Raw genomic sequence first — 21312 nt, 5'->3', positions numbered from 1 at the left:
TGGCTTGCCTGTTGCTAAGGGCAGGTTGTCAAGAGGAAATGCTAAAGGTTAGAGTTGGGCTGCCTCACAGAGGCCATGAGGCTTGAATTTTGTTAGCAGGTCATACAGAAGTGCAGATTTTTTTAGCAGGACACAAAAATGTGGAGCTGTTTAGCTTTGATCGCTGAAGTTGTGTGAGTTATTGTCCTGTGCTAGGCCGAATGCCTCGGTCACAGAAACTGAGGCCTGTTGCAGTGCATCTTTTCAAGCTTGGAAACAGCTGCTCAGCACTTCATTTGGCTATTTAACCTCCCCATTTAATCTCCTGCATGATACGACAGGCAGTGGAAATCTGTGTTCTCCAGGCCAAGGGATGCCAAACATGTTAGCTATGCTTTGCCCACTGCTGAAAGCTATGGCTTATGAATCTTTTCCTGCCATTGGGAGATTCTTTTTTTAATTGCCTATAAAGCCATAGTATTTAAAATCTCACATAAGAGGCTTAGGTCCACATATATCACAAGTTTCATAGCTGCGAGGCAAGATCTGGTTTGCATTAGCAGTTGAGCTCAAAATATAGTCCATACAGGATAAAAGGCTGAAAACTGTAAATTAGTTGAACTGAGTGTGAATCAGAATTTCAGTAGCATCCTTTCTGCTTCAGTGGCTTGAAGTATAATGCAGCTTCATCAGAATATTTCCATTTTCCTGTTCATTCTCAAAAAATGTAACCTTTTTTGCTCTGAAAATAATTTTTTCCTCAGTGAAAATAAACAATAAAGCCATGTAGAACTATTTCCCTTGAAATGTAGGGCATTTTATAAATAGAGATGTCTGTGTCCCTGAAATGCGCTTGCAAGCATACTATAAACAAAAGCTACTCCACAGATCTTTTTAAGGCACATGACATGTGCATTATGATGTCAGGTCACATCAAACCAAGTCATGCCAGAAAGATCAATGGAACTGATAAAATTTAATCAGTGTATGCTCTTATCAAATACAGACAATAGCTGGTAGTATTTCCCCTCCCCTTTCCTCCAACCTTTAAGTTACTAGTGGGTCATTTTACACAGAGTTAAATAAAAATATGTGTGAGCTACAGTTTTCCAAGTACAATGGAGGTAGGTACTACAAGAACTGCCATGCAAAGGTAGCTCCCACTGTAACTAGCTAAGTATTCCCCCAAAATGTATATGTACCTAGTAATACGACATAAATGACTGGGTTACTTTTGGGTAGCATGGGTTACTTTTTATTCTTTGCATAGCATTATTAAATTGAAAGCAAATTTGTAATTATAGAGAAAATAGTTACATTTCCATTCCAAATTCAACTGCCAAATTCTTCCTCTTGTTTCTCTATTCAAAACAGAGAAACAATATCCTGCTTACAAGGATACTCAGAAGCAATTCTATTACAGATCAAGATAATGACCATCCTGCTGTCTTTTAAAATAATTCCTCATTTTTTGGCTCAGAAGATTTTATAACTTTTTCAATATGGCCTTACCATCACGTTATGTGGTGACAAAAATATCTACCACTTGCCTATATTAGTAGAGTGCACAAAACAAGTATAGTTATTTGCACAAAACAAGTATATTTATTTGCAATGGTTTGCATGTTTCCTGACATGGTATGCCAGGGTAGTTTTTAAACTGGTCTACTAGTTAAAAAAAAGATATGAGTGATCACAGGCTGGACATCTCTAGGATTCTTCCTGCTATACTGAGCATACCTGCTGTAAACAGGTTGAGATGTTACAGTAAAACACTGGGATACGAGGCTGGCTGTTCCACAGCTGAGATCTGGAAATATTAGCTGTTCTGATGCAGGTTTCTGTTGTACAGAGCAGTAAATCACAAGGTGGTGACAGTAAATCAGCTCAGTTACTTGTGTTTATTGTTTAGGAATGACTGGGATCCTCCTGACAGAAAGGTGGATACTCGCAAGTTCCGTTCTGAACCAAGAAGTATTTTTGAGTATGAACCAGGAAAGTCATCGATCCTTGAACACGAAAGACCGGTAAGACACACAAATGAAATGGGTAATACAGTAAGAGATTGGTAAGAGCTTATCTTTTTATTATTTACTATTAATAATTGCTATTTGGAAGAATATTGAAGATCCTTTTTCAAATATAATTTTACAGCAATTTGTCTTTGCTCTTATCTGATGGTTGTATTGGGTTTGGAAAAATTGGTTGTTTTGGAAAAATTTGGTTTGACTTATTTACTTAACTTACATCTTCCAGTGTTTCCAAGAAATCACCACCATGCAAACCTCATGGTGGTGATTTCTTGGAAACACAAAAATAGATAGACAAAACAGATGGAAACTGCTCTTTCTAATTGGTGTGCATCTACAGCATTTATTTTCAGTAGTATTAACAGCACGTATGATATCTGAATAATTAATGCATAAAAATAAGATATTTGCATTTTCAGGATGTGTTGAATTGTATATCTAAGGAGATTTTGGTCAAATACTGGCCAAGGTTGCCCAGACAGGACTCGTCTGATCACAGGCCTGAGGAACTTGATATGATTAGACCTACCTTTAGCAGGAGGTTGGGCTAGATGACCTCTGGGTCCTTTGCAGCCTCAAATACTCTGTGATTTGAGTGAGTGTACATTATGAATGAGTGTACATTAACATGTAATTAGAAGTCTTTATTCCTGCTTTCTGAATAATTATAGCAATTGTGGAATAAAGCTGTGCTTAATGCTTGCAAAATGACAATTAACAGAAGTTTTCATTGCTGAAAGACACATTCACCCAGCCCTTCTTATTTAACTTTGTACTATCTTAACACTTTCTTATTTTAGAAAGGCTGTTCTGTATCTGATATTTTCATTTCTTGGTCATTTACTTTGAGGTTGAAATGTTTGAGGGAGTCCAGTTTTAAGGAAGAGGTTTATGAAATGAGTACTGGATTGTTATTTGCTTCTGTATTACATGCTTGTTCACAGAATTTATTTTGCCAATTTAAAGCAAATTAAGGAAATGACTGAATTTCAGAATATGCAGTATATCAACAGTGTGAAACACCTGAACCAAGCACCTTTTCCTTTTTTTTTTTTTTCTTTTTTTTGGTGGTCTTTGCGGGAATCTGTGTTGTTGTTAGCTAGAAAACACAAAGCTCTTTTTCTGTGAAATTGAGTTCTTGCAGAACCAATGTGGTTTTCAAAGAGGAAATTGGCAATTCTCTAGGAACCGGTAATGAATAAATATAATTACTATCTGAGTGCAGATGAACTTAACAAAGAATTTTATTTAAATGGCAGTGTCATTTGTCCTGAGCACTTTTTGAGTGCCATGGCTGCACTATAAACACTGACGTAATTTTCCAGTTTTCCCAGTGCCAAAGTGTAAAATCAGATTCAAATTAAAAATAAGAAAATTGTACTGATTTCAGTGCATTCCAAGAATGACCTCACTTTTTTAATAAATTACATTTTCCGCTAATGTAATATGAACAAAAATAATTCATATAACCATTGCAGTGCTGATGAATATTGCCAGAGCTACATTTTTTCAATTCTAGCAAACTAATGGAATAACAAGAAAATGAGGATTGCTGACTGTTCCTGAATATTTTTTCCACTTGCTTATGCATTATACTTTTGCTAATCTAAATCAAGAGATGGAATTTTGATCTTTGTTTGGTCATTAAAATATTTTCATGCAGAAAAGTTTTAGTTGTGTTGTAGTCATGTTACTTACTAAGCAATATCCATCAAGGGTAAGGTCATACTTTGCCATCTTGAAGCTTAGACTAAAAGTTTAGGCTTAGCTGATGTACGTACAAGGAACCGTCTCATTGTATAAGAAATTTTTAAAGCTGAGAAAAGTACATTCATGTACAGAATTGAGAGATTTTTTTGTTTATGTATGATTCAGAGCTGTAAAAAATTGGAAATTATTATAAGATTAAAGTTTTGCTTACACTAGTGTAACATAGTTGAAAAAAATAGGGAGCTATGACAGTTTCATCAATCTGGAATGTCTACTGTTGATAAAGATGCTATTTAGCTTTATATAATTAAGATACTTCCTTCGGACCATGTTACTAACAGAAAATTAGTTGTTTTCACTGAAGTATTTGCTTTCCTTGTATTCACTGAATAGCAGATAGAAAGTAAAACTAACTTCTTAAATGATGGTCAGCAAAGCAGGTCAAAAGCTCTTTTCATTGTGCATAGGAAAAGCTGACATCTGAAAATAATGCATTGGTTCCAAATTCAGATGAAAACTCCAAATTCTCAAATGTGTCAGTAGTGCATGAATTAAATCTTCCATCTTAATCTCAAAATATTTGATTTCTAATGTCTGAAAATTTGTTTTGATGATACTGAAGGAAAGTAGTAATAAAAATATGGAATATAAAATAAATGCAGTAAATTAATATTGCAAAAGATGGACATTTATAGTGTCTGAACTAGAAAGTCATACTTTATTAGTTTTGTCAAAATCAAAGAAATCAAAGGGAGTTTTTCTAACACTCCAAATCGCCAATTTTTTTAATTAAATAATTTCCATGTCTACAAGATTGTAGTTTTGATGGCAAAATAATCTGTTAAAAATATAAAATATTTACAGCTACCTTGTATCATAATCTGTCAAGTCTGCCAAGTCAGATTTGACTGATTAACATTCCCTTTATTGGTGTAGGTAACAGATTGGAATCAGTTCTGATTAACGGGGAGATGAGAACATGGCAAGAATAAAAGAAATTGGGATTCAGTGTGAAGCTAACATTTAGTGGGAAATACTATGCAGCAGATCCTCACTGATGAAAAGAAAATCTGCATTAATCAAAACAATGTGAGAAATAATAAACTAAAACATTGACCTAATAACAAACATTAAATTGATAGATTGGTTAGGGATCGCTAATTGTTATAGATGCAGAAGGATGAGTGCAGTTTCAAACTGCTGTATTGTGTAGTAGCCTCTTCCATGAAACAGGAAATTAGTGTGTTTTCTTCCATAACTTGAATTGTAAGAGTATAAAACATCATCATAAAGGAGGGGTTTGGGATTAGTACTTTGAGATGACAGTAAAAATTTGTGATATTAAGGCATTTAATAGTCTTACCAGACTTGGTGATACAGCTCCTTTTTTTCCTATTTCAGGAAGCCACTGATAGGGTGTTTGGATGTATGTTTCCATTTCCAGTGTCTGCAATTCAGCTAAATATTCCTCTTTTTCTCCAATGTCATCCAAATCATGGACTTGTTTCCTAAAAAGGATGTTTACTTTTCATTAATAAGTAAATGGCAATGTAATAACTTAATCTTACTCGTGTGTAAATGAAATTATTTTTTTTTTTTACTAATTTTTACCTTGTATGTATGAGTAGCAATTTCTCCATACATGTACATATATCTATTTCTGCAGTAGAATATGTAAGGAAAAATCTCAGTGTTACTGTAAAAAAAAGACCTCATAAAACTGGTACATGCAATGCCCCTATTTTCATTAGTTATTTTACTCTAAGCATAAAAGAATACATATGCTAGTCAAATAAAACTGTGAGGTTAAATTTTAGTTCTAGATTTTTTAGTCTCTGTTCAACATACAAATTTTCTACTGAGTTTATATGCAAGAGGAATTCATGATTAGAATCAATTTTTCTAAATTACTGTTTTGTCAAATACCAGAAATAGACTGGGCTTGTTCCATGATGTACATCTGTTGTTTTTTGTTTGGTTTGGTTTTTAGTGTAGTGAAAAATTGGAAATTTTCTTTAGAGAATGCATATTTGGTTGCTTTTGACATCTCAGTCTGGTTATCTGAATATTCCTCTTGGTATGCTTAATATGGCATTATAAAATATTTCTTCTCATAAAGAAACAGAAAAAGTCCATCTGGTACTAGACTTGGAGTTGCCACAGCTATTTAAAAGTAGTCCAAAAGGAAAAAAAAAAAAAAAAAAAAAAAAAAAAGCAAAAAAAAAGAAAAAGAAATTTATTTTGAGATAATAAAATGCCAAAGCCAAATTTACATCAGGCGTCTCAGTCCTCTCTTCCAGATAGGCTTCAGTTTGGTGTCTGACCGTGCAAATGCAAAACACTGATCTACATGTAAGAGCCATTTAACTCATGAGTTTAAATGCAGATTTTTTTATTACTACCTGTGGATTTCTATTTGTGTGTCAAACCAAGAATAGGCAAAGCTACACGTAATACTACAGATGTAATTTTGTTCATTATCTGTGTTCTGTACTTGAGTATGCTGATGCAGTGTTGTGTTGACCATCTGGGGCAAAAGGCAAAAGGACTGATCTTAGTGGTCTTCAGTAGTATATTTTCAATAAATAATCAAAATATTACTAAATTGCTAGATGAAGGATAGATTGTAGGAACATTATTTCACTAGCAATTCATAAAAAAGGATTTTCCTTTATAGCTTTCACTTCTCTATTCCAGTAGTTTGGGAGATACTTTGTGAGACTAAGCCAAGTGCAGCTTCTAAGTCAAAATGATTCGTTCATTTTAAGTCTCTTAGAAGGGGAGATAATAGAAAAAAGCTCTGTCAGCAAAACTAAATCCAAAAGCCCAGCAAAATCAATTGCCTGTGTATTGATCTTGGTAGAACAGGAGATGCAGTCGTCTCCAGAACTGCCAGCAGCAGGGAATTTGAAGACTTTAGTGCTCAGTTTCTTTTTGTTTGCTGCCCTCTGCGGTTGAAGCTGTAAATTGAAGTGGACTTGGCTGCATGGAGTTAGCTTTACATACTTTGTAACAGTCTCATTTTATTTGCTACCCGGGAAGACATGAAGACTTAGAAACTAGATAAAATACATTTCTAGCTTCTTCTTTACCAGCAGAAATACAAGGGTTTTTAAGCTTGCAGCTAATTGCAAGAGTATTTGAAATTGAAAAGGGAGGCAACTCCATTCTCATTTTTGTCTCCTTGGCTGGCTTAGGGGAGCCCAGTTGATTTGTCAGTCTGTTCTTCCTCCCTTGCAGATGCAAATTGTGGAATTTTTTTTAAGATAAGCAAAAAAGCCTCTAAATATGACAAGCATTTCCTGTAATGGGAATCAAGTTGATATACAGCAAAGTTATCTTCTGCGTTTTGCATCTGTCATTTTGTTCCCTCATGCCTTCTTATCTGTGCAGAAGAGAATCCTGTGTTTTTTTCTTAAATTAGTCATAGTCTCTATTAGAGTCGCACATTTTTAGTAGTCAGTTGATGAAACTAATTTCAGTAGTGTTTCTCTACTAAAGGCTTGGGTGTCTATAGTTGAGTTCAAGCACTTGTCATTAGTGCTGCTGAGGTACGGCTGTGGATGGTGGAAATATAAGGGCAAAACTCCAGAGGAGCTTCACTACCTGACCCTTCTGTGGAGCACAGCAAGTTTTTCATCAGTGACATTTACTTCCCTCTGCATTCACAGGAATACTACTTCTCTTACTTGAAAGGGCATTGTGAAGATAAGTGTATAAAACAACAGCTGAGGTCCAGATACTGCATTAACAGCTCACAGATCCGTGAGCACCAAGGTAGTTCTGAAGGACTGTTGACCTTTCAATAGAGCAGAGTTGGCAGGCTGTCCCAGTAACGCCAAAAGCAGCAAGAAAAGTTCTGTAAGATGTTTAATTACCTGAAATGGTCAAGAGCACAGTGTTATCTCTTGCAGAAAACAGAAATAGCTGTATGTGACTGCTCCGGTCTACTGGTGGCAGTTTGACTGGAGGAAAAAGTGTCACGTACATGTCATTCTTTATGCAGGACCCTATGTTCTTTGATGATTGCTTTGTAGGGCACACCACAGTCAATGTCTAGGTTCTGATAATTACAGTTATGGAGAAGCAAATTTTAAATTCAGAAATGTCTTTAACAAGAGGATTTCTCTGAGTCAGTGATCTTTAAGCCAACAGTTCACTGTAATTCTGTGCTGCATGAAAGCTTACATCAGATGCTACAAAGAAACTGAAGCTATTTAGAAAGTAATTAATGCAGCCAAGTTTACAGTTGATTAGATATCCCATTGAGAGCTGTACTGTTTTGCACCGTCATGTTTTCATGCTGCTTGAATAAATCTGTCAATTATTCTTCTGTTCACTGAAGAATTTCCTTAATACTATCTTCAATTGCTACTTTATCCCTTGGCTGGGAGAATTTTCAGATGAAAACAATGTATTCCACTGTTGAAAAAAATGCTTCATTATGTCAACAAGGCTATGCAAGATAAAGCATTTCACAGCACTGCTGCAACAAATATTATGGAATGCATAATTTTTTTTGTTTCCGATGTTTTGACCATAGAATTTAAAATATACCAGTTCCTTTTCATATGCTGAAGTGGCTTTTTAACATAGCGATGCTTGTATGATGCATGTTCCTTATCTCTGCTCAGTGCTTCAAGAAGATTCAGCATTAACATGCTTTGTGAGAAGACAAAGAATGACCAAAAGCAATACAGATAAAGTTGTTTCTTTATTGCTGATCTGATGGGCAATATCCTGCTTATGCTGGAGAAGACAATCATTTAAACCATCTTCCTAACAAGGAATCTTTAGCAGCATTAAATGTAATTAACTAATGCAATGATGTTAAAGAAAAGGTCAAAGAGCCCTCTTAGCTTTAACAGTGTAATTTTAAAATGTTTAACATCTTCCAGTCCTTGGAAGAACATCAACAAAAAGAAAAGTATTAAAACTACCAGTGAATGACAGCTCTTGAACACGAACATTCTCTATCTTAAATACCATCTTCATTCTTTGATTTTATTCCATTTCTTTCCCAACATTTGTTCTATGTCTGTGTGTTTGTTGTTAAAGTGACCTAGCATTTCTAGCACTTTGCTCAGTGTGTGCCTTTTCCTTCCCTTTTCCTTCACAACTGCTCCAGACTGATCGCATAAACCCAGATGACATAGATTTAGAAAACGAACCCTGGTATAAATTCTTTTCAGAGCTGGAGTTTGGACGTCCGGTAAGTGAGGACAGAATATTGATATTTCCACTTTAGGAAAAAATCTTTTTAGAATGAGGAATTTAAATTACCAAATTCAGCAAGTATAAGCCAGTAAAATTAATATAAGTTGTTTTTTTCTTTTTTGAGGAAGGGCAGTAAAGTCCCATGAATATAAGTATTTTTTTTCAAAATCTCTTAACTCTTAACTTGCTAGAGTAGTTCTAGTAATAGGTTTAATAAGGAGTATGTATTAGATAAATAGTAGTGTGTAAGTATTTAATAACAAGACAAATTCTATGATAAACAGGGATGTTTGCTGGTTTCCCTAAACTTTTTAGATTTGGCTGGATTATTTTTGAACAATCTTCTAGGATGGAAAAATATGACAGTTTGCATTAGGGATGCTAAGCTACACATCATATATGTTACTTGAAGGACTATATCTAAATTTAAATGTATGAAGCCAGAAACAAATTTCTTATAGCAGGAAATACCAATTTTTTTTTCCTTTTTTTCATCTCTTATATGCATACATACAGAATATGTATTTTGTACCTGAACACACAGATATGGGTTTGCTCTGTTTTCAAGCTGGACACCTGTTTGAATGGACAGACTTCCGTTCTGCTCCAATTTTCACAAATAGCCATTACACAAAACAAGGGCTCTGGCAAACAGCTGCTGGTTTAGATCTGCTGCCAGCACTTACATCTAAAATTATAAACCTGAAGAATTCCATCTGGCCAAAACACCTAAAAATCAGAAATATCTCAATTTTTCACCTTTGATTTCCTAAGCACTTGCAGTTCTTCTGCAAATGCCATAGGTTTAATTGTATCTAAGCACCTAAGGCTGTTTGTATATTTTTTACAATGGTAAAACAGTAACACTGTCCTTTAGGCAAGACTGAGAAGTAGGTTTCACTTCCTCCCTGCACATTGCCTTAACAACTATGTTGGAGATGCACCTGCTCTTGCTTTTGCACACTCCCTCTCTGGCTTCACAGGGCTCAAATTCTTTCCTGTACACTCTAACATCTTTAGGAAAAAGGATAGTAAATGTCTTCATCCCAGAAGAGTGTCTAAGAGGATAGTTGGAATATCCAGACAGGCAGAAAATGAAAAGTTAAAATCCCCTTAGAAAAAGAAGGGAAGTAAACCTAAGCACTCCCTCAGTCTTTTTAAGCATTCTCATAGCTCCCCAAGATCCTCCCCTAATTTTTTTGAGTTTAAAAAGCAGAAGCCACAGGCAGGAAATCCAAAGTAGACATGAGCTTGAGAGGATCAGGAATTAAAATATCCCCATTCTTTTCTTTCCCTGTCAGCCAACAATTCTCTGGAGGCCAATCAGAATTTCAATTAGTGACATGCCAGCTACATGAGGATCCTGAGCTTGACACAGGGTCTTGGAGGACACCCTGGAACCAGGCACCTTAGTCCCTTTCTGTAGCTAGCCATGAGCCAAAATCAAAACTCCCTGCTGCTTCAGGGAGAGCAGAAAAGAAAGCAAATCATATACACTCTTTTAAAACCTTAATGCTTTAATCATAGCATTTTAAAAATTACCCATTGAATACCCTGTGAAAATTAGAAAAAATAATAAAGGTAAATATATCTGGGTTTAATTTCTTGTGCAGTAGTCTATAATGTTATCACATTGTCATGGATTACTTTTCATCTCCATTATCCTGCCATTCAAGTGGTATTATCATTTCTCCCTCTAGGTGGGCAGAAACAGTACAGATAAATTCTTCTGATTAACCATATCTCAACAATATTTTACTGATAACAATAGCTTTTAAGATAAAATATATTGAAATTCCTCCAAGAGAGCATAACCGTGATACTTTAGACTTTTCTCTCTCAGTGTTAAAAACTGCTATTTATTCAACCATTCCAGTTTTAAATTTTGCCACCTAAAGTTACTAACATTTTATTAAGGTATTTTAAAAATAACACATTTATCCTTCCATTCTACCTGTGTGTGTCACTCTTTGTATCTGACACTGTCAACACTTAATTTCTAACTGTGTAACCTTTTCCACATGTTCCATTCCTTGCTGCCATTGATCCTACTCCATTTCATCTCTACACTTCTGCTTTTATGATGCAGCCACCTAAAAAGCTTTTGGACTATGTTCAAGACAGTTCTTCTGGTGTTTCCAATGAGGTAAATGAATGGCTCTTTTTCAGATGATTCTCTTGGGAAGAAGGGTTGGAATGCTCACCATTTATGTCTTAGGTTTGTTAAAATGTAGTGGTTTCCTTCTGGTAGCTGTGAGACGTGTCTAATTCACAATCATTGTATCTTTGTGTTCATATCTTTCCAGATCACTAGTGCATTTGGATGTTGATCTTATTATCCTAGGAACTGTGAGTTCTTATACCCAAAACTTCTCAGAGATTAACACCCAGAATTACACAACACTCCATACGTCTCTAACTCTCTGACAAATTCCCACTTTTCAGAGTTGGGCAAGTGCATTGCACAATTAATCCATCAGCACAGTATATATATTTTTTTTTAAAACATCTGACTGAAAATTGTATGTGTCAAGTGGAAGCCTTTGTGGCTAAGCTGTCATATCTCCAATTAAGGTTGCTTATCAGGTAAAACAGCAATTAAAAGTACTTTTGTAATTTATAACTCAGGATTGACAGTTGCTGTCAGTACTCCAAATAAAATTAATCAAGATCAGGTAGTGGGCTGATATTGCCCTACTCTGAGTGGGAGAGATTCAGGCTTTCATTCCTTCTCCACTCCCTCCCCATTTTTACAGCGTTAGGGCAAAAGTCAGTGAATCCTCTGCTGGCAGCTTTGCTTCGTATGGTGGCTTTACTTCATCCACATTTGTGATTCACTCTCATCTTCTGTAGTTTCTCTAAAAGTTAAACTCAAATTGTGGTCTTAAATTGTTAACTGTTTGCAATTTACTCTGGTTTGATTTTAAGCTCTCTATATATCTAGAAAAACCTCATAGTTATGAAATTTGGGCCCAGTTCTCTGAAAGAAAAAGCTTCTAGGCCTTTTCTAATTCCTGTTGGTTTTCAATATATCAAGGAAGACAATTTAAAAGCCCTAATATGACTTTGAAATATTCCCATGTTCAGTAGGTCTGGGTAAAATGGCTGTTAAGTAACACTGGTTTTCTCTTTGATTAATTTACTAAGTCGTCTCTTTAATTTTGAAATTTTAATAACCTTTAAATATGATAAACCATGTTCAAAAATGACAGCAACTTAATACTTCTCCATAGGGGGAGACTATTCAAAATAACTTTATCAAGTTTTATAACCATCATGCAAACAGGCCCATTTGTTATTTTCCTTTTACTTTTGCTTACTTTCCCTAGCTCCATTTTTAGTCAGCATTAAAGCCTTGATGCATGAAAACAGCTAAAATACTGGCTTAATTCTATATATATATATAGAATTTTAAAAATAAAACTAAATCAAAGTATTCAAAAAACATTTTATTTGGTAGTTTGGAGTTGTCCTCTCCAATATTTAATTTTTTTTCAAGTTGCCTTTATTCATACAGAGCAATATTGAATATTGTGGAAGATGGCTAATTATTTTTGGAGATAGGAGAGATGTGTTCAATTGGGCCATCTAAAAGTAAGTTAATAAATGCCCAAGAGCTGATAGAACAGCTGCAGACAGTAAAACAAGCAGTAAAAAACAACCATACACAGTGTTTACTTTCACCTTTCCTCTATATGTCACATGAATGAAGCTCTTCCTGTGGAGAGAAGGTATAAACTCCACACAATCTATAAAATAATATATGCCTGTAGTAAAAATTAGTGTTGTAGAATGGGCAACGTACAGGATCCATCATATGGAAAAAGCTTCAAAGGCAGCATCAAACGAAGGATAAAAGGGCAAGTTGCATTCAAGGTGATAAAAGATTCTTAAAGGATGAAAAATTAAAGCCAATAACCCAGCAGTCAATTTTGGCATGATAGGCACTTCTAGCCATCTGTGTATAGCCTGTGGAATGCTGTGGATAAGGAAGTTCCCTCTGTGTGATTTCCATTGTGTGATTTACCCACAGCCTTCCAAAGGAGACAGTGAGGATCTGCTCCACCCTTGGGAGTGACATCATGGTCTGTACAGGCTTGGAGCCACTACAGGTGGTGGGAAGCAATCACTGTCTCAGGGCCATTTGGCCACTGTCACCTCCCAGGGGGCCAGTGGTCGCTAGTGGAAGTGGTTGGCATCTGCACAAAAGAATCCACAATGACAATTTATCTGCAGTGTTTGCACCACCTCGTGCAAAGTTCTGAGAGATCACCTGTGGTCCTGAGTTTCCTTCCTGGCTGGTTCCAGACCGTGGCAGTGACTGGTCAAGAGAAGGAAGATGGTTGTGGCCAGTTTCGAAATGAGACTCGGGCGTTTTCCAGGACAGGCTGAATGTGTGTTTTATGGCTAGTGTAGGGAAGCACACAGACCTGAGGCCTTTGCTTACTGTGGTTATACTGGCTGTTGGTGTGAGCAACACTGTGTCTGGCTTCTATGGTTTTACTGCAGACAGACCTCATAGTATTGGATATATATCTTAAAATGATTGCATTTGGAAAGTGATGGGAAAATCGTCACAAAGTACTTTTAAGCCTTCAGAGGATGTAAAAAAAAAACTTGAAAATATGTGAACATTTGGAATTATCTTAGCTCAAGTTTTAGATAACATTTGTTTCATATTGTGGCACGTTTGTGTGGCTCTCCCTGCCCCACAGTCCTAAAAAATCTGTTCCCAAAAATTCTAAGACTACTGGTGACTCCTGGAGATGTACCTAAGTGTCATTTAACAGACCTGGGTGAAGTTCTGTTCATGAACTTGCAAATGAAATCACTGGGGGGGAAAAAAAATTCCAACAAAACGAAGGACTTGTGCAGCCTATGAGAGCCATTACTTTGGCAGTCCTTCAGGACAAAGATTTTTCCATGCAGGGAAAAAGCCAAGAAGGCTCTTTATAAAGGGAAAAAATATTTCCTGCACCTTAGAAACCTGTATGATAGTTCTATTTCTAGTCCATTTGGTTATGGAAAGCTGAAATGACATGCCAGGAACTTGAAAGAAGTTTAATTCTTGAACTTGACTGCTTTGTACCCATGAAGAAATACCCCAGAAACCATGCAGTTCATTGTAGATTCATACCTGGTTACCAGAATTGTAATATTATTTAATTCTGACTGAAGGCTTGAAATGGTTGATTTAAAATCAGTAGTCATTTAAGGTTGGCTTTGTATTAATAATACAATTATGGAAGTTCCATCTCCCAGTGTTCATGCAGTGCATCTGTAACCCCATAAGCAATGACTCATTTTCTGTGATGAGAACTGTTCTTACCAGGATTATAAGGTATATAAGGCCAGTTGCTGACCACAAATGTCATGGGATTGACAAAAGTTTCTGGCTATTATTGATTGTGGTATTTTGGTGAGTAACTAAGGAATGAAGAGAAGCATTGCAGACCTCACATGTACATAAAGGAATAATTTTCAGATTTTTCTGTTCTTATAGTAAAGATTTGTTTCAGCTGTTCTGTGTCTGGTTTTGAAAAGTATATAGAAAAGCATGATTTGGGATCATTATTTAGCAGTGCTTTAAAGGAAAAAAATTGCTGAAGTAGAATAGGTAATGAAATCTAGTGATGCTTTTTAAAAGCTGCATAATTTATTCTCATGAAATGTTGCTGTCTCTGTGACGGAGTGCCCAGATGTTAATTATCATGGGCTGTTGTTATAGGATTTGCCACAGAGTAACAAGGAGCCATCAAACATGATAAACAAAAATTTTCACTCCTTTTTCAAATACAAACATAACAATCCATGTGTTTGTTTTCACAGGCTTCCTTATATCATCACTATTCAACAGACAGAGGCCTGGACAGGCCCTCCAGGTAAGAAGTACTATCTATACTTCAGCAGACACAGATTATCCAGCCTGAGGGTCTTCTCTGGGACCTGACATCAGCAGATTTTGTGAAGAGTCAGATTTTAACATTCGCTTTGTGAGCTACTGGCAAATTAGATGCTTGGAGACAGTGTTGATTTTGATACTGGTGTGTAGATTTTATTTTAGTTTTACAAGGACTTAGTGTTTGCATTTAAATTAACCACACTGTGTTCTGGGTCTTTCCACTAACATCCCTGAACTTCTCTCTCAGCAGCAGTGATTTATTCTTTACTCTTACTGCCTGCAGCGTATTCAGTGCTGTTTTCCTAAGCATGATGCCTTGACTGTTCTCAGTCTCTGTCTTTTTCATATCTTTGCACCTAAACTCCAGTTCCAAAAAATAGTCTAAATGAACTCGATGCATTTATTTCAAAGAAAATGGCATAGTACTGTAGTGTACAACTTTAAAACAATCGGGTCAAGAACAAATTAATCTTTTCACTGGGAAATGGGCTGTAAGATGTGTGAGACCAGTGCTTCTTCCCTTTATGTGTTTTTCATGTATTTATTTTGCATTTTGTAATCTATAAACCAATAATATAATTACAACCTTACTTCTTAAATTCCTGGATTCTGGTCTCAGTCAGACTGCTACTGATACTGCTTTTTCCTGTAGTTCTGCAAGTACTGCGAGTGACTACAGAAAGCGAAGGAAGTCAGAGCCTACTGTAAGTCACCAGAGGGCACCCAGCGATCAGAACGCCAACAGACCTAACCTGGGCCGTACAGACACACAGGGCTCATGTTCCACCCTTAGGAAGCCTTTAACTAGCTCATCTCCTTCTTCTCCATCACGAGCTAAAGGTAAGAGGACACCATAATAGTTAGCAGAAAACTACTGATGATGTGTTGTACTATATGTTGGTAGCAGCTGCCTGCTGTCGCTCAGTGCCTGTCCCCAGGGGATGTGATGTGAAGCAACAGATTTGGCCTTTCATGAAAGGCTGACTTGTGTATTCTTACAGGTGTAATTTTAAGCTGGAAAGCTGGATTTGTAACAAGGATTTTCCAGTTTCAACTGCTTGTTCTAACAAAAGAGAATGGACTAAAAGAAGACTATGAATTCTAGCACAATATATAAATCCTAATATTTTTATTAATTCTACTACTCTCTTACTAGATTATTGTGATTTTAAAACTAGTTTTGTTATATTGAGAAAGTAAATTGAGACAAATAATGTGTAAGATTAAAGATGTGTGGACAGGATAGTAGACCTTTTAAATCCATAGCTGATGTCTTAGCTGTCAGTTATCAGGACCTAATGTAATCAAGAAAATATCCATAGTTATCAGGACCTGATTTAATCAAGAAAGCATCCATAGTCTGATTTTTTACTTTCTAAATCCTTGGAAGTATTTAGTACAGCTGATGCAATCTAATTAGCTTGGTTTTGGCAAGTAACTCACCATCCTATTACTGTTTTCCACATCTCTCCAGGAAAGAGATCACAGAGTCAGTTGTTCATTTGAGTTTGGAGGTTTGGATGGGTTTTTCTAGAAAGACAAAAAAGCTTCCAGTAAAACATAAAATGGAAGTAATGTATAGAATAATACTGAATATAATATGTCTCCTTCTGTTCAAATCATTATTTGTATTATTCTCTTAATTGCTCTATTTTGTAGCTATCAGTAAACCTCTGTAAAAGTAAATTCTCAGTGAAAAGAACATAATACCCAGACTGCAACAGAAGGTGTCAAAGAAAAGCAGTGAGGAACATTAAGAGTGAGGTGGTTGAAAAGCAAACGTATTTTAAACATTTGAAACATTTGAACTGTTATAGCAGTAATTTAAAAGTGGAATAACTCATCCTTTTGGCTTACCAGGCCAGGCAGTAAAAAGTTAATAGATTCCACTTGCCTGTTTGTGCCTTTGACTCCACCACCAATAACAAGTACTAAGCATGACTTCAACACTTCCTGTGTTTGAAAATCCTTCCATTAAGAATATCTTCTACAGCCAGTTAGTTTTCAGAAGGTGACACTGTTCTCTTCCAGCATTATAACTCCGTAGAATGTTAATTTTTCTTGAAATTAACCAATTTGTTAAAGAAGAGGCACATTATGAACTGTTTGATCACCATGAATTTTGAACTCAAGTGTTTCAGTTTCAGATCTAGATTCCATTTTTTTTAGAAAGCAGATGGAGCTGTTTGAAGCATCCTTCCTGAACTGAATGTTGCCACTTGAGGCTATTTTTGAAAGTTCAGTACAATTATGAAAGACCACCGTTCCAGATTTGTCTCATAATGCCTTCTAGATCTACCATGCACATAGAAATACGTCTTAAAGCTTGAAAAATCAGGCCTTTGTTATGGAAGTGAATCTAAGGGTTATTTTTACTTCTACATTGTGATTAGATTCAGTAAACTGATACACCTTCCTTTACACTTATATAACATTTCTTGAACTGCCTTATTCTGCCCTGCATAAGCTGTACAAAACACTGCTCCCTTCAGTGCTATCACAGAGGGAAGGAGCAGGCTACCTGTGAATGACTTGGAGAAATTTCCTATTTGACCTATTTCCTATTTTGATCCTATTTTCCAAAAATTTATCTTTATTTTAACTATCTTAGAATATGTGGATGCTGTGAACTCTGGGCATTATACAGGTTAAAAATCATAAACATCTTGGTCAGAATGCCCAGTTGGAAAAGTCAGTATTATGCTGAGGTCTAGATTTGTTGTGTGGCTTCATCTTTAAATCCTTTGCAGTTTCTGTTGTCTGTTGACCTGCTTAAAAATCCCAGTTAATCCCCAATTAATGCCTGGTTTCTTATATTGCTTGGATGGCAGGGATTGTAGAGGAGATAAGATCTCCATAATTAATAAGGAATTCTTTTGTTGTTCAAATTATCATGAGTGCATTTTTGCACCTGGAAAATAACTTAATAATTAGCTCTGCAGTCCTAGGCTGTAACAAACTATGTACTCACCTAAGCTGATAGATGCACTAATTGCTCTCTCTTTTCTAGTTTTTCTAAAACTTACTGATGCTGACTCCAACTTTCTGAATCTTTTAATTTCTGGCAATGTCTCTTTTTTACCATGCTGCTCTATGGATTATAAAGGTGGGGATATTAGCAAAGTATATCCATCCCTTTTAAGTTACTCAGTGCACAACCACAACACCTCAAATGAATTAGATTACTGTAGCACTTACAGACAACATTTAGCTGTTCCAAATGATTCAAGAAGGGCAACCAGCTACAAGAATGGCTGGCAAATGACTCGGCAAAATGCAGAAGTCTGGAGTAGCACAGAGGAAGCTGCTTCTCCAAAGAGGAAATCTCGTAGCTGTGATGACCTGTTGACAGATGATCACGATAGCTATCCCGATGCACAGGCCAAGGCTGAGAGCATGGGCTCTCTGTTGTGTGAGGAGGACTCCAAAGAAATTTGCTCAATGAACTGGAACTCCCCATACGTTGAGGGCCGTGGTAGTGGTAGGTCAAGAGTTCGTCATAGATCTGCACATGATGCTCCAGGTTTCCTGAAGATGTACAAAAAGATGCACCGCATCAATCGCAAGGACTTGATGAATTCTGAGGTGATTTGTTCTGTCAAGTCCAGAATACTGCAATATGAAAAAGAGCAGCACAAAGGTATACTTCAAGGCTGGAGAGAGTCTTCTACTGAGGAGGTGCCCAGAGACATGGTGCCAACCAGAATATCTGAATTTGAAAAGTTAATTCAGAAGTCAAAATCAATGCCGAACCTTGGTGATGACATGTTGTCAACTGTTACATTGGAGCCTCCTAAAAATGGCTTGTGTCCAAAGAGGCGATTTTCTATCGAATCCCTGCTGGAAGAAGAAACTCCAGTCAGACATCCCTCTCAGGTACAACGGAGCTACAAGTCTAAAACCCTGGTGCCAATTCATATTGAAGTGACCAGTGATGAGCCACAACGATCACATATAGATTTTTCAGACAGCGATCAAGACGGAGTGGTTTCTGATCTCAGTGACTTTATCCAGATAGAGGGTTCATCCTTTTGTAGTGAAAGTGACTTTGATCACTTTTCCTTCACTTCATCTGAAAGCTTTTATGGATCAGGCCATCACCACCACCACCACCACCACCACCACAGGCATCTCATCAGCTCCTGCAAAGGGCGATGCCCAGCATCCTACACCCGGTTCACCACCATGCTAAAACATGAAAGGGCTAAGCAAGAAACCACTGAAGATCCAAGGAGACAGGAAGCAGAATCCGGCCTGTCTAAGATAGCATTCCTCGTCAGTCCAGTGCCTTTCCGGAGGAAAAAAAGTGCAGCTCCTAAAAAACAAACTGAAAAGAAAAAATGCAAGTCATCTGTGTTTGAAGCACTAGATTCTGCACTTAAAGACATCTGTGACCAAATCAAAGCTGAAAAAAGGCGGGGAAGCTTACCCGACAACAGTATATTACACAGACTTATTACTGAGCTGCTTCCAGACATTCCAGAAAGGAATTCATCTCTTAAAGCTCTGAAAAAGAGTCCCACGCACCAGCCTTTTCATCCACTGCCTCAAGATGGTGCTATCCATTGTCCACTGTACCAGAATGATTGTGGAAGATTACCTCTTAGTGCCTCTTTTCCAGACATGGATGCAACTAACAACAATGATAGTGCACTGTGTTTCCAAGGTGGATTAACTTTCTTCCTCTATCCTTGTGATTGACTTATCCAACCTTACTCCCTGTGTTTCCCACCCTTTCTCATTCCACTTTGTATTGTCTATAAGAAGCTTTCATCCCACAAAATTCTTAGTGAAGGACATCATTTTCACATAGGTGTTGCGGATAGATAAATTTGCTGTCTATTCACAAAATACAGTAATCAGGACAACTGAAGTAACAGTGCATTTCAACTAATTGAAACTAAATTAGTTCTAAAAATTATAATTAAGTTATTAAGCAGTGAATTCATGCATCATAAGATGCTGGTCAAACTGAAAACAATATGCAGATAACCCTTTCTTTATCACTAAGAAAGAAAGAATGTGCATCTAAAATGTATTTTACTATATAATTTTGTTAAATGTAAGTAACAGTAAAAATGCTGTTAATTCTGCCAGTACCACAGAAAGTCGATTCTGTTTTCTTATGAATCCACTGCTTTTTGTTACTTTTTGTGAATAGATGTTACAGTCATCTTAGGAAGTTTCCATTTCCACTGTTCGAATAACTTCCAATTTCTGTGGCAGCAAAACTAATTTTTTCCATAGAATTTCAAAATGTCTATGAAATTTTGAGAAATTTCCTGTCTTTATAGAAGGGAATTTCTCAATAATCAAAACTTGAATGAAATTGACAGGGTAAGTATGACCAATCTGTTTTTAAAGTTACTGCTTTGAGTTGTTTTTCTGCCTCGTTTTTTCGATTTTTCTTTTCTTTTAATCAAAAAAAGAAAAAAATAGTTAAAATATATTCTTGAAATCCCAAATGGATGTAAGAGAGAATATCTTTAATATAAAATTTATGCAATACTTGATCAGACCCATCTTATCCTTATTCTCACATATTTTTGTGTAACTTTTGCAAGAAGCACATGTATTTCAAGAGAAATCAGAATTGAAGCTATTACCATCTTTTCTTAACTAGTTGTAATAGGCATATTTAGAATAGAAAATCTGGTAAAAAAACAGCTATAAAATGCAGTTCAGAATTGAATTAGTCATACTCGAAACCTGATCATAATTAACCCTGGCAGACAGTACTACATGATCAGACTGAAGTTGTTGAAAAATGTGTTCTTCACATATTGTAGTTGCTAAATAAGAATTTTCCAGTCTGTGAAAATAAGGAAATCCGTAGTGTAGAGTAAATGTGGATTTCTTATAGCTTTTGCAGCTATGAAGGAGCCTGGCATGAGGAAAGCAATACACTCTGTCAACATTAATATCCCTAAAGTAGCGTGGAGAATGAGTAAAGCAGAATATTCCATTAGTTTCCATCAGCACCAGTCATGGCTGAGCTCTACTTCTAATCAAGTTTTCATGTTTTGTTGGATGTGTGTGCATCTCTTATAGCCACACAGAGACCTGAAGGTCATAGCAGATGACTGAAAGCTACCAGTATTGACTGCATAAGGAGCTGTAGATAAAAGATTTTTTTGTCCTAAAGCTTCTGCATTTTCACTCATTTCCAATATCCTTCTCTTACTGCTAGAAATTTAATTTAAAAAAATAGATGTGTTTGGAGTCATTCATTGTATCTTTAGGTTTATGCAGTAGGTGTACATCCTCATTCAGGAACACATGCCATATCAAAAAAAGCTGTCCAGAACTAGGGCTATGATATACTTACTGGGAATGACATGCTTACAACTAATGGCATAAATAATAAAATTATCTCTTTATCTCCATTTTATTTATCAAAAGCCACAAGTTTTCATGGCTTAGCCAATAACCAATTAGAATGGATGAAATGCTTTCAGTTCTTTTCTTTGTTCC

The 21312-nt window shown here is 36.2% G+C and overlaps 1 protein-coding gene across 13 annotated transcripts in view; it reads left to right on the top strand.

Moving 5' to 3' along the window:
- The window catches only part of SORBS2 (sorbin and SH3 domain containing 2), a 144881-nt gene that overhangs the window by 99767 nt on the left and 23802 nt on the right, over positions 1-21312 (top strand). For 5 of the 13 annotated variants that reach the window (XM_041479784.1, XM_041479783.1, XM_041479785.1 and 2 more), the window contains 4 exons: positions 1892-2006; positions 14766-14818; positions 15491-15678; positions 17945-19504. In XM_041479784.1, coding sequence (XP_041335718.1) covers positions 1892-2006; positions 14766-14818; positions 15491-15678; positions 17945-19504 — 1916 coding nt within the window. Of the gene's footprint in view, positions 1-1891; positions 2007-8847; positions 8932-11025; positions 11083-14765; positions 14819-15490; positions 15679-17944; positions 19505-21312 lie in introns of all 13 variants that reach the window. The other 8 variants (XM_041479779.1, XM_041479780.1, XM_041479790.1 and 5 more) reach the window with 5 other exon arrangements.

Source organism: Pyrgilauda ruficollis, unplaced genomic scaffold, assembly GCF_017590135.1.
Source record: "Pyrgilauda ruficollis isolate IOZ18807 unplaced genomic scaffold, ASM1759013v1 scaffold5, whole genome shotgun sequence".
In the NCBI taxonomy this organism is placed as follows: Eukaryota; Metazoa; Chordata; class Aves; order Passeriformes; family Passeridae; genus Pyrgilauda; species Pyrgilauda ruficollis.
This window is presented reverse-complemented; position numbering and strand designations above follow the sequence as displayed.